This window comes from Manacus candei, unplaced genomic scaffold (assembly GCF_025592945.1).
Source record: "Manacus candei isolate 608988 ecotype Guabito, Panama unplaced genomic scaffold, ASM2559294v1 h1tg000024l, whole genome shotgun sequence".
Lineage (NCBI taxonomy): Eukaryota > Metazoa > Chordata > Aves > Passeriformes > Pipridae > Manacus > Manacus candei.
The window spans coordinates 1,071,881-1,084,361 of record NW_026138072.1 but is presented as its reverse complement, the minus strand read 5'-3'; the positions used below and the strand labels follow the sequence as shown (position 1 = coordinate 1,084,361).

The 12,481-nt window shown below is 37.4% G+C and overlaps 1 protein-coding gene across 2 annotated transcripts in view; it reads left to right on the top strand.

The window, feature by feature from the left end:
• The window catches only part of SLC1A1 (solute carrier family 1 member 1), a 51,527-nt gene that overhangs the window by 25,078 nt on the left and 13,968 nt on the right, over window positions 1-12,481 (top strand). For both annotated transcript variants that reach the window (XM_051788413.1, XM_051788412.1), the window contains 4 exons: window positions 6,367-6,459; window positions 8,035-8,149; window positions 10,350-10,392; window positions 12,247-12,354. In XM_051788413.1, coding sequence (XP_051644373.1) covers window positions 6,367-6,459; window positions 8,035-8,149; window positions 10,350-10,392; window positions 12,247-12,354 — 359 coding nt within the window. The remainder of the gene's footprint in view (window positions 1-6,366; window positions 6,460-8,034; window positions 8,150-10,349; window positions 10,393-12,246; window positions 12,355-12,481) is intronic.

Here is a 12,481-nt window from a genome sequence, read left to right as displayed (position 1 = left end):
TCATGACACAGCAAACAGGAGGAATTATAAAATTATGAGATGCATATCAAGTGGAAGATGTTTGAGAATGATCTAAAAGTAATAACAGCATCATCAGAATCTGTTGTCTCAGATAAATAGTGAAGTTGTGCATAACATCATGCTGTCTGTAGTCCTGAATAGCGATGGTATTTCAGAGAGCAGTTGTGAATGACTTCTTTGGTCCTGACATTCTTGTTCATACACAAGGAGTGTGGTATTGCATTTCCTGGAGAGTTCCACAGAATAGCGGAAAAAGAGCAAAAAATTCACCATTCAGCTCTTGGAAGGAAGCAACAGTAATTCCTGTTGAACCTGATTTGGAAACTTAAATTTCAGGGAGAATATGAAGAAAGTGAGCTTTCAGGAGATTAATCACAGTCAGGGTAGACTTTTACTACAAGATCATGCAAGTAAAAGAAGCATAGGCTCTGAATTCACCAGTGTTATGGTGATTCCCCTCCCACACTTAATGTCTGAACTGTATACAAAAGGGTTTTCTCTTCGAAAAATGAACATAGGCAAAGATCAAAAGGATAGAGGAAAACTGGCTTTGATATCCTTCCTTTTCGGAAGCCCTGAGAGACACATTCTTCTGAATTCATGTTTGAATTGTCACAAGTTCATAGACAGCAGATAGGACCTTTCCCTGCAGTGAAGAGGAAACTTTCCTGTTTGTATCTGTCACCCAACTATCAAACAATGACAAAATTTACATGGAAAAATGATGAAATCTAGTCTTATATGTGTGAGATAACATTCCTGTCTTGGCAGTAGCTGATTAGAGTTGGTATAGCTCATGGAACAAGAATGCAAATTTGGATTCTCTTAGATACAGAGTTATAAGAAAATAAGCAATAAGCTTGCTGCACACTGGAGCTAGAATTTGGTGTTCGCTCCTCAAGTAAAAATCATGTCTCTATTCTGAAGATACAGGCCAAATACTGTTTTAGTATTGGTAGTGTTTCCGATTGCAAGTAGAAGTATGACAATAAATTCAAAATTTTCACCTTCCTCTAAGAAAGATCTCTTTTATGACTTGACCAACAGCTCTTTGATGATCAGCGGATTAAATGAGAATACTCAGTAAGAGGTAAATGACATTCCAAAAACACATTGGAACAGGGAGGTCATGCCACAGTTAGATGCAGCTGAAATTTTGATATTGCTCATGTCTTAAATTAGAAACACTCCCAGCTCCATTTTTTAAAGCCAAGGAACTTCATGCATTTCAGGCAGCTCTCCATTTATCAAGGGTACTGTGTCAGCACTGCTTTGTTCTTTTTTTTTTTCCCTAGCATTTTTAAAGAGTAAATCTTACCTTTTTGCAACAACATATGGTGCCATGTACCCTGGCAATAACACTATTTTTACATAAAACAATGTGGTCCCCTTAGAAGGATTACCCACTAAAATTCTCTATATGCATTTTAAAATTCTTGTATGCTTTTCTATTTTCATATGTCTGATGCAAAATTCAGTAAAAGATTTTTACTTTGTCTATGACCTAATGACTGCATATTGCAGCTAGAAGAGCCAAAATGAACACTAAGAATTAAAATGTCTACACCTGGGAGAAGTAGAGAATTATTTCATGATTCCTCTAGCGTCCCCAGAAGTTCCTCAGTTAAAGCACTAAGGCTGATGGCAGTTGGAGCAGTTTCAGAACTGCATTTTGCCCTTGAATCAACATTATAGTCATAGATTAGAAGGTATAAAAGCCATACTGTTCTACTCTTCAGGAACTTTTGTTGTCGTATTTTTGTTACAATAGGGAATTAGGTAAGGAATTAGATATCAGTACCCTGAGAGAGTTGGGTACAGTTTATGTGTACCATACTTGAGTAATTTCTCCTTAGAAATGCAGTTAGCTCCTAAAACTAAATTGAGAAAGCCACCATGGCTGGCAATCATGTGAACTTGGAAGGCCCTTGAGCCAGACTGTTCCCTCTGGCTCTGAGTCACACTTAAGAACAACCTGCTATCAGTGCTAGGAGCTGGCTAAGTGGCATCGGTCTTTGTACAGACAAAAAATTCACATCTTGATCATCAAGTGTACCAGTGTTGGCAAAAGGAGTTTTACTGATTATACATAATGATCAGTATGTCATGCAGATGACGTGATGAGATGGTGGAAGAAACAGATCCTGTCAGCTTCCACCAATCTTCAGAAACTTTGAGAACAGCTAAGCAGTACTGCAGGAGATGCACTTGATGTTGACACTGAAATTTGTAGAGCAGCAGGAAAAAGTGTCAAGGTGTTTAGGTATGATTGTTGCTGCTGAACAGAGTCAACCACAGCACCAAATTGTAGATGTAGTCTCTTATAACATGTTGAAAAAGAGCACCTGTAAGCAAAAATCTGTGTGCACAGTTGCACATATTCCACTCTGTAGAATGGTATAACAAATGCTAAGGATGTAGGTGTTATACCATAGAGGACTAATGACATGATAAGCACTGGAATTCAGAAGATCCCTGTGATTGTTTCCAGTCTGTAATGGAACCGTTTTCACTCCTACATCTCACAGGACCATAGGATTGGTCTCACAAGAGCATAGTGAAGAACTCTAGAATTACAGTGTGTTGCACCTTGAGCCAAAGTCATTTGGCCGTTGGTACGTGTGCATTTTTACAGGCCTCTAAAGTGAACACACTTCATGTTTAGTGGCTACTGGTAAAAAATTCCCAAACACCACGTTTCATACTTAGGTTTTCATACTTACTTTTGTTTAAACCAGACTATTCCCTTAGGTAAAGTATCTTTATACAGTAGTAGTTCAGGGAAGCAGTTTTAAAAATATAGAACAAAAAATATAAGGAAGGAAATTTTAAAGCGATTTCAAAAGTTGCAGATGACTAATGTTGCTATATTTCAGTCTTAACAGGACTCTTGGTTTTGATGCACTTAACCAGGTAGACAGGGGTTCTAAAGTGAAAGCTGGAGAAGCTGTGTATCTTCAACTTTGGTAATACAACATATTCCACATGCTAAAATCAGTAGTTGAACACAACACGGGATTAAATCAGTCCGTTGTAATCATTCAATTTTTCCACTTCTGATTTTTTGCAAGTTTCACAGTACTGTCCTCCATTGTGGTTATTTTTTAAAGAAGAAAGTCCTAGGAATACTCTGGTGATTGATCAAAAATAGCAGCTATAGAAATAGAAGGAAATGAAATGTGTAGGCTTTATGGTTATACCAACAAGAAGTTTCAAGTAAAAAAAAAAATATACAGAATAAAAAAACGTATTACAAGGTTAGGAACAGCGGGATGGTGTTTCATTTCCCCCCCCCAGCATTTAACATGGGATGTCTATGTGTCTTACCTGAAAGTATGTGTCTTCTCTTGAAGTCCCTGTACCATCCTCATTTTGATGTCTTTTAATATTCTGTCAAACAAAATTATTAACTCTAGTTTATCATCCTCCTGTCCTTTCTTCAAAAAAAAATTTTTCAAAAAGAGAAGAGGATACTAAGAACTTCAATTTGGATCATAACATAAAAAGTATGGAAGGTGAATTGCAGAGGACTAGCTAACTGATTCCAAAATTTGACTTCAGTTATTGAAACCTTAACTCTGTTCTGCTAAAATGATATGGGCAGAGGGGTAGATAGATTAACAGATTTTAACACCAGTTGGTGTCTCTTGTGATCATTCCACTTTTTGTATCACAGCCACAAAATTGCATTCCATGTTTCAGGGGCTGGGCTGTAGCTGAATTAGAATATCTCTTATAAGGAAATTTAAGAAACTAATCTGAAATACTGCAGTTTTAAAATGCCCAGGGATAGAGGAGAATCCATCATGCCTGTTTAAACTCCATACAGTAGACTATATTAACAGTTTATGTGCTCAAACCTGTGTAAATTTCAAACTTGAGGATAGGCTGAGGGAAGGAAAGAACAAATTAATTAGTTAAAAAAGTTTAGTGGTAATCCACAGTAGATAGTTCAAACTTAATTAGACTGCTTTTGTGATCTAATCTGCAATTACGACACTGTAGGCTTTCCTTTTTGAGTAGCGTGTTTGTTATCCAAGTTTGAGAAATAAGTTTTCTTATGAACTGAAATCATTGTTAGTTGGATGCTTTGTTTAATACATCTTCCATTAACTCTTTCAGTTATGTCAAAAAAAAATTGCAAAGCCATGATGTTATTTCAAAGGGAATCTTAATTTTCATTTGGCTTGAGAAGAAAGGCAGTAGCTATCCATTACACTATCAGTTGCTCAGTAATGACAGTAAGATATATCTGAAGGGAAATGTATTTTTATATATCACATTTCCTGTGTGTAACAAGCTAACATGAAAAAAGGAGCTTAGCAGCATAAAACACCCAGTGCAAACCTGTGGCACTTGTAGCAAATGCTACTTCAGTCTCTAAATGGAAGCATCGCTCTGAATGTTGTTTTGTTTCAGAGTACAGCAGCTTACAGAAAAGCCCGAAACCCCAGATCTGTCGCACACAGATCATACTTGTACTTAAATAGTCATGCCTGCCTGACTGATTTGTGTGTTTGTATGGTTACTAGCAAAGCAGCAGCAACATGACAGTAGAAGCGCAAGCTGGATCCTAGCACAGCTTGCTCACCAAGAGGGTCATTACCCAGTTTAAAAAGACAGGGGCAAAGTTTTCCCTTAATTATACCTCTGTAACTCCAATGAGCATAACAATCTGCAAATGGTTTTCATTGGGAGCCAGAAGAACTGTCTGTTGTGGGAACTTCCTGTTATATTAACTGTAGAATCTTTATAACTGAGTACTCCAGGGAAATAACCTTGCATGATTATTAGGCTCTTGACTGAATCAGCAAGACAGTCAGGCAAAAAAAAAATCTTAAGGCACAAGTTCTAGAATAAAATTCCATGATTTCTAGTTTTTATGAATGTTTCTTTAAAAGATATGGAACTGGGGCAGTACTAGTTTGCTCTCTTTTAAAAACATAATGTGAAGTCTTCCAAGTTAATATATCAGCTGTGGAAGTTTCAATATTGACAGCCTTTGAAACCAGGTCTGCTGCTGTCTACAGAAAACATTATTTATTACTCTCCATTCTCAAGAGTTCTCACTGCCATGATTTCTACAGCCGAGCCCACAGCAATGCAAAAGCTCTCCTTTCTACCTGTTTTTTTCACAGTTCCCACAACCCCAAAATAATCAAATAGATTATGAAATAAAATAACCTTCATTCTCACCTCCCAGTACTGTTTGAATTTCAAATAACAATTAACAGAACTAGTAAAGCATTATATGAATATTCTAGGCACAAGTCGTCACTGCTGTTAATATACTTTGTTAAAGGGACATCAGTACATAGTTAAAGTATGCTTGCTAAGATCCTTTTTGAGCTCAAAGATCAGTAAGTTATATTTGTAACTTGATTTTTCTTCCTTTTCAAACTATTTTTCCCTGCAAAATCATACTATTCTGAGGTTAAATATCCTCCTGGTATTTTTGCTTTCCTATACAAGGCAATCTGACCAGTCTTTGATAAACTGACTCAATAAATATAAAAATATAAATGGATCACAAATGTATAATAAAGAGATAGCAGTGAATTATTAACTAATGTTGTTATAAACAGCCAAGTTTTGCAGTCACAATACTCATTTTTCCCTGGTTACTGAATCCTATTTGTACAGATATAACTGTAAATCTTTTAAAAAATTAAAAATACTTCACTAGAAGTTTGATATAATATTGTTGCCAAAAGCTAAGTTGACCTCAGTATAATACCTGCCTCAGCACTTTCCCTACCTTCATTGACAAAACTGCCCTCTGCTCTTGGCAATGACATATACAGGCAGAGAAGTGTGAACAACCCAGACTTCATAAAAGCTTTAGTCAAAAAGAAAAAAAAGTAAACCCACTATCGAAGGCAAAACCACCAGGAATCATCCTTACTTGCCTGATGTGCCTTTGGGCAACCCAGGGTAACAGTCCTGAGCAACTCCCCATGGCTTTTTGTTTTAAAGCCAAAAGTTACAAATCTGAAAAAAGTGAAACTGTTATTTAAGAGGAAATGGAAATAAGTTGTAACATACTCTGATAAGCCTAAGAAGTCTAATTCATTCACAAACATCAAGGAATCAGGAAAGCTCAATTATCTTTTCTCTAGAAATATCCAGGGAAACCAGCTTTTTGCAAAGAAGCAGAAGCAAATATGTTATTCTGCTACAGGTGTTTTTCAAAAGTGCAACTGGCAATTAGGTATTTAGAAATATCTTGAATAAGGAAGAATTTCCTACATAGAAGTAAGAGACAATAATTATTTGTCTCTACAAAAATAACAACTTTCTTATAAGACTTTTTTATTGTACTGTTTTTGTGGCTATTTTTTGCAGGTGTTGCTGCTTTGGATTCCAGCATTTCTGGGAAGATTGGTTTGCGAGCAGTCGTATATTATCTCTGCACTACTGTCATTGCTGTAATATTAGGTACTCCGTGATTTTCTAACTTTTAAAATCATCAGCATTGCCTAATTACAAATGTACATCACTGTGACATTACTAATTTACCAAGACAGGATGGGGAGGGGAGACAGAGAATCATACCAGGCAACTTAACATTACTTGTGGCCAGATACAGAGAGAAGTTAGTCCTACTGTTCATGATTGGGCTGTGTTCATACCCAATATGAAGCCACAGGCAATTTCACCATATATTTCATCTCAGGGAAGATTAGGAGCTGTCTGCTGAGATAAACAGTGACCAGCAGTGGGAAAGCTGAGTGAACATCAAAGGCCAACCTCAACGACAAAGTGAATTTCCTCAATAGAAAAGTACTAGATTGTTCCTGATTCTCACATGCAAGAATATATAATGTGTCACACCTGAAAGATTACATAAAATACTGCTTCCTTTGTCATCTCATCTCCTTCCTTAAAGGGTTTTGCCCACTCTGTCTCTATCAGGCTCCACTCTTAACTCTCTGAATTCCCCATCTCCTCTTGCAGGAAGTTCATTCCCTACAAACAACCTTGAAATGTTCCATATTTGCTTAAAGAAGCATCTTCAGTCAGCCTTCTTAGATAAGAAACAAAATAAAACTGTCTATCTTGTATGCCTGGGAAATTTCTGTGAATACAGAATAGGGAGGAAAATTAATAAAGACTAACGTTATCATGTATCTAAGTTTGAAGTTGTCCCAAATCTTAGTGGTGTGTTAAACCAGACACTCTCCAAAGGTTCCTGCTATTCTAAGCTGTTCCGTGCTGTTATGGCATTACTTATTTCATAGTGCAGAGCTACACAAATGCAGTCCTGCTTTTATTCACAGCTGTCATTAGAAAGACCTGTTCCTGGCTGGTTAAAGGGTCATCCAAATTCCTCTTTGTCCCTTCACTGAGATTTAGTAGTTTTATTTGCTTTAGGTTTGTATGGCTTTTATTGGGGGGGGGGAAAGAAGAGAAAAAATGTTATGCCTTTGGAAAAGCCTAGTATTTCATATTATAAAAAAAATGCCTAAAATGAAGCCACTAAAGTAAATGAAAAATTTGTTATTGATTTCAGTATTTACAAGGTCAAATCTAGTATTTCTTAACCCACAATTTTTTTTTCTTTTTCTGAAGCCCTTCTCTTACATAACTTTATTGATAACTAACTTTACCAAAACATCCTGTGACTTTGGGGTCACAGGACAATGCACTTGTGTTCATATCTGAAAGCTAGTAACAAGAAGAGCTACAAAAGGGGCAAGCAATTAAAAATATTCACTATGCAAAAGTGAATATTCGTCTCAAGCCCAGCTAAAGTAATTTGCCCTCTTGGTGAATAGTAGTGATTTAGTACCATACATACAAAACCAAAGCTGAAGTACCCAAGTCCAGTGGCAAGCCTGCAAGTAGCTCCAGTACTGGGGGAACTCACACATTTACTGACACCACCTTACCTGCATGAGCACCCAGGGAAAGCATTTGTTAAGTTGAGCTCACGAAGAATTTGGCTACACAGGATACACTGAAGAAGAATGCACCAATGCCTCTGCTTGCACTCTTGCTTCTCCTTTGCAGGAATTGTCTTAGTTGTGACCATTAAACCTGGAGTGACTCAGAGAGCAAGTGAAATCGACAGGGTGGGCAGTACCCCAGAAGTCAGTACTGTTGATGCCATGCTCGATCTGATCAGGTGAGGCTTTAATTTTTAGTTCCCATATTCCTTTTGCAGAAGTCCAAGCAAGCACAAATAAAGTTGGGGTATGTAATACAATAAGATGCTTTCTAATGTTGTTTGGATGAATAAGAGGAAAATAACTTGTATTGCAACAAGTTAAATATTTAAAAATACATTGAAAGCAGCTTGTTTAACACCACAGACTTCAGTTAATAAGCCAATGGTGAAAAATCCCTCCTTCACAGCAATTGATATGCAAGATTTATCTACTGTGAAGAAAAGATCCATAAAGGATTGAATGGTGGATTGCTAACTGGCAGCTTCTGTGTCATCCAGCATAGACAACCACCTGAAATTGTAGTGCTGTATTCCCCTCCTCAAGGTAGGATGCAGAGTAACAGATGCAGTATGTAAAGGGTTCTAAGGGTTCCACCGTCAACAAGTTTGCTGCATCACCAGTATCTAAGGCAACCTTATAAAGAGTCTTTCCCTATCAGCATCCGGGAAAATTATGGATACTTTGAAGTGGTTAGAAGGAGGAAACCCGTAGAAAAGTCTGCAGAAGATGTGTGCAGATTTTCAGAGATAGTGTGTTTAAGGAATTAGAAGAAAAATTCACAAAAAGGGCTGCATTTCCAGTAGTGGCTAGGTAGTTCCCTCAATAATGTTTCTGTGGGGTTTTTTTCTCCAGCTGCAATGAGTCTCTGTTCTGTGTCACTACTCCTGCCCACCATTTTCTTTTTGTAGAATTTTTACTTAATCTGTCATGTAAGAATCAACTAGCACATATCTAAAATTGGATTTCTTAGCAATTTTTTATTTTAGGAAATATGAATGGCATTTGCAGATGCAACTCCAGATAGCCACTATCCTATATAATATCCAATGTCTGATGTCATTTGGGGCAACTCTGCCCCAACCTATGTTAAGATAAACTTCTTTGAAAATAATTAAATTTCTCTGAGGTTTGTATATGGGATAGTTGGCAGTTGTCAATCCCAAAGCCCCACGTCCAGTAATTCACAGCTCTTCCCAGCCTCTGTCCCCTTCTGCCTATGAATGACCACAATGACAGCTTCTTGGATAGCTCATCTCATTCCTCATGGTCACTCGCCCAAGAATCGATGAGAGGAACTGTGTAATCATCTTTATTATAAAACCTAATGCAGCCAGTCTGTTACCAGTAACTTCCACATGAACATTTCCACACATATTCATAGGGCTGATGTAGTTCTATGCACCAAAAGTCTTCCTATAGCAAAAAGTGGTGCGAATTGTTATTAGTTGTAGTTTGGGGGTTTGCTATAGTTTACAACTCAACTTTCTGCAAACAAATTTAAGACTGTAATTAGGAGTTAGAGATCTGAAATTCTGTTTTAAAGGAATTAATTTTCTTACATATTTACATTCATCAGATTTAAGATTCAAATCCAGACAGTCTTGTAAAGATAAAGGAAAACCCCAGGATTGTACAAACTGCTCTTGCTTTTGAATAGATTTTGCTTTAAGAATTTGAGAACTAAAAGTGGAAGTTTGTGAACATTCTGTGAGGTAGATGAAAACTTGTGCTTCAGTGTATAAAATGGCTTTTTCTGCACTGGACTGGATATTCACTAAATATGTAATTAATGCTTCTTTTTTTTTGCAATCATTTGAATCTGAAATTGGCTGTTGGAAAGGAGGCACACAAATGGGTTGCGCTAAATTTCCTAATTTTTCAGTGTGTGAAAATGGTTCTGGACCCTGAAATAACACAATGGAATCTTCCATTAGCCAAGATTAATTTCTGAATTCAAAACTACAATAGAACACACCAAATATCTGATTCTTCCAGCACAGCCTTTATAAGAAGTTTTTTTTCTTTTCTGCCTATATCTGACAAATCCTATAGAAATGGTGTGTCCTGTACTCCTCATGCAAGTGATGGAGATGATGTAGCAGAAAAAAAATACATTGGGTTTAGTATACCAATAGAAATACCAAATACTGAAAAATAAACCCAAAAATTGAACAGTAGGAAAATGATCAACTGGTCATTGGGACTCTTAAACCCTTTATTTCTTTGGACTCTATATCTGATGATGCCAAATATACTGCTTTCTGATTAAAGGAAATGTGATCTGCTTTTTAAGCAGCAACTTTTGTCATTTTGTTTATACAAACAACTTTTTCTTAGTATGCTATAATGTTGAAATGCTTCTGTGCTTTCTAACAGGAATATGTTCCCAGAGAACCTTGTTCAGGCCTGTTTTCAACAGGTAAGTTTGAACATTCCTCTTTAATTTTCATTGTTAACTACAAATTATTCTTTTACGTCGCCCCCAAAAAAATCTATGTAAGGCAAGACTATTTCTGGAAAGTCCAGGAGTATCTTAATCTCCTATAGAAAGGTGAGGTTTTAAGGCATCTTGGTTTCATTTCCGTTATGATAAACACTCAGTCACCAGCTATTAAGTCCTTAATATTGTGTTGCAAAAAGACACTGTGCAGGAGCTGGATGCAGAAAGTGTATAAGACAGGATTTTTTCCTTTGGGAACAAGATTTAGAGAAAAGCTCTTCTGAGGATCTGTTTCCTTGTTCTTAAGGTCCCTCAGTCTGCATAATTTAGCCCTCACCCTGATGTGTCTCACATCTAATGTCCATTGCTAGACTAAATAATCCACATAAAGGAAAAGGCAAAGTCTGTTTGAGACATCTTTCAGGAAAAGTGAGAGTTGCAAGATGAAAGAGGAAACTCTTGTCCATATATTAGGTTTCTTTCAGTCACCTTTACCTGTAAATATATCAACTCCTTTTTCTGTGATGCTCTTGACTTTCCTTTTGTTTTTCCCAGCAGCTGCCTACTAGTTTATCTAAAGCTTGTATGTAAGGTAGTTAACCTTTCCCAGGAAGTGATGTCTGATGTGCTGCTGTGCATGACTCAGTGTATTTCCCCTTTATAAAACTTCTCCATGTAGTATTTCTCATGTATTAATTACTGTCACCCAACAGTAAGGGGACAGACAGGTTCTTTTAGGGATCCTTGGCAGAATGATGGTGGTACTAAATCATAGTTACTGTTAAAGTTTTATTTTCATAACAGGATATTAGTATAGCACAGAATTTATAATCAGAATAGCACAGGATTTCTATGAGCAGAATCAGTGTAGTCCAATTTTGTTATACTACCACTTAGCTTATGTTTTCTAATCACTGGACCCTCTGCAGATTTGGCCAGATCTTAATACTTGGTTTGCTGTATTAACATAACAACCATAATGGAGACTTGAAAAACTTATAAAATAATAGGGATTGGTCACTCAGTCCCCAGAGGAATCAGACAATGGTGAAAGCATCCCTGACCACCAGGTCTCACTGTCCAGCAGCAGCTCTGGTCCAAGTTACCCCTTAGGACTTGTACCTGCTTAGTTTTATGAACAGTGCTCTTGGTGCTGTTACTTCTCCATGTTCTGTGACTTGGGTCATCACCACCACTTGTCTGGCTGGGTGCCTGGAACCTTTAAGGCCAATAAGGAGAGGAGTGGTCAGCATAGTGCCCAGGAATCTGGAGGCCGTGGGGAGAGGAAGAATAAGTCTATCTGTTTTATCTACTTGGTGCTTGAACTTTGAGGACCTGATAATGAGGGGAAAGGGAACAATTATGTGACCCATTCTGCCACAAAGGATAGCTGTTTGCCTTGCATAATGGCATTAGTTATGCCGACCACAGTATATCGGGAAGGGGGGGGAGGGGGGCTCGGCTCGTTGTATCAGGTGCATCTGCTCCACAGGTGGGGTGGCTGTCAGCAATTCTCTCCAGACTGTCTCAGCAAAAAGTCTCCTTGCCATTGTCAGGAGCTCTATCTCATGCCCCACAAGACTGCAGCAGCTCCATGCAGAATTCATAACATATCTGTGAATCACTTGTTGAATCTATAGCTTCTGAGTTACAGAACCGTAACAGCTCAAATGAATTGGGAAATAACATCTTTGAATATGTTTGCTACCTTCCAGTCAGATTGTTTCATTTTTCTCTTATTTTTACTGGGCAGAGGCTATGCCTTTGTCTGTTCTTCAGTTTCCTCTTGTTTCTAAATAAGTTCTTCTGTTTTTTTTTTAAAAACTTTTCCAGTATAAAACCAAACGTGAAAAAGTTAAAGCTACAGTTGCTGTGGATAAAAACAGCTCCACATTTCCTGGCGAACCTGTTACAACTGCTACGACAGCAGAGGCTTCAGAGGTGCGACCTTTATCATTTTATTCCTTCATATTATATGAAGTGGGGAGAAAAGGAACACAGACTACATTTGATTTAGTTCATGCCGTTACTGATGGAGAAAAGGCAGGAAATGGCACATAGAGGATTT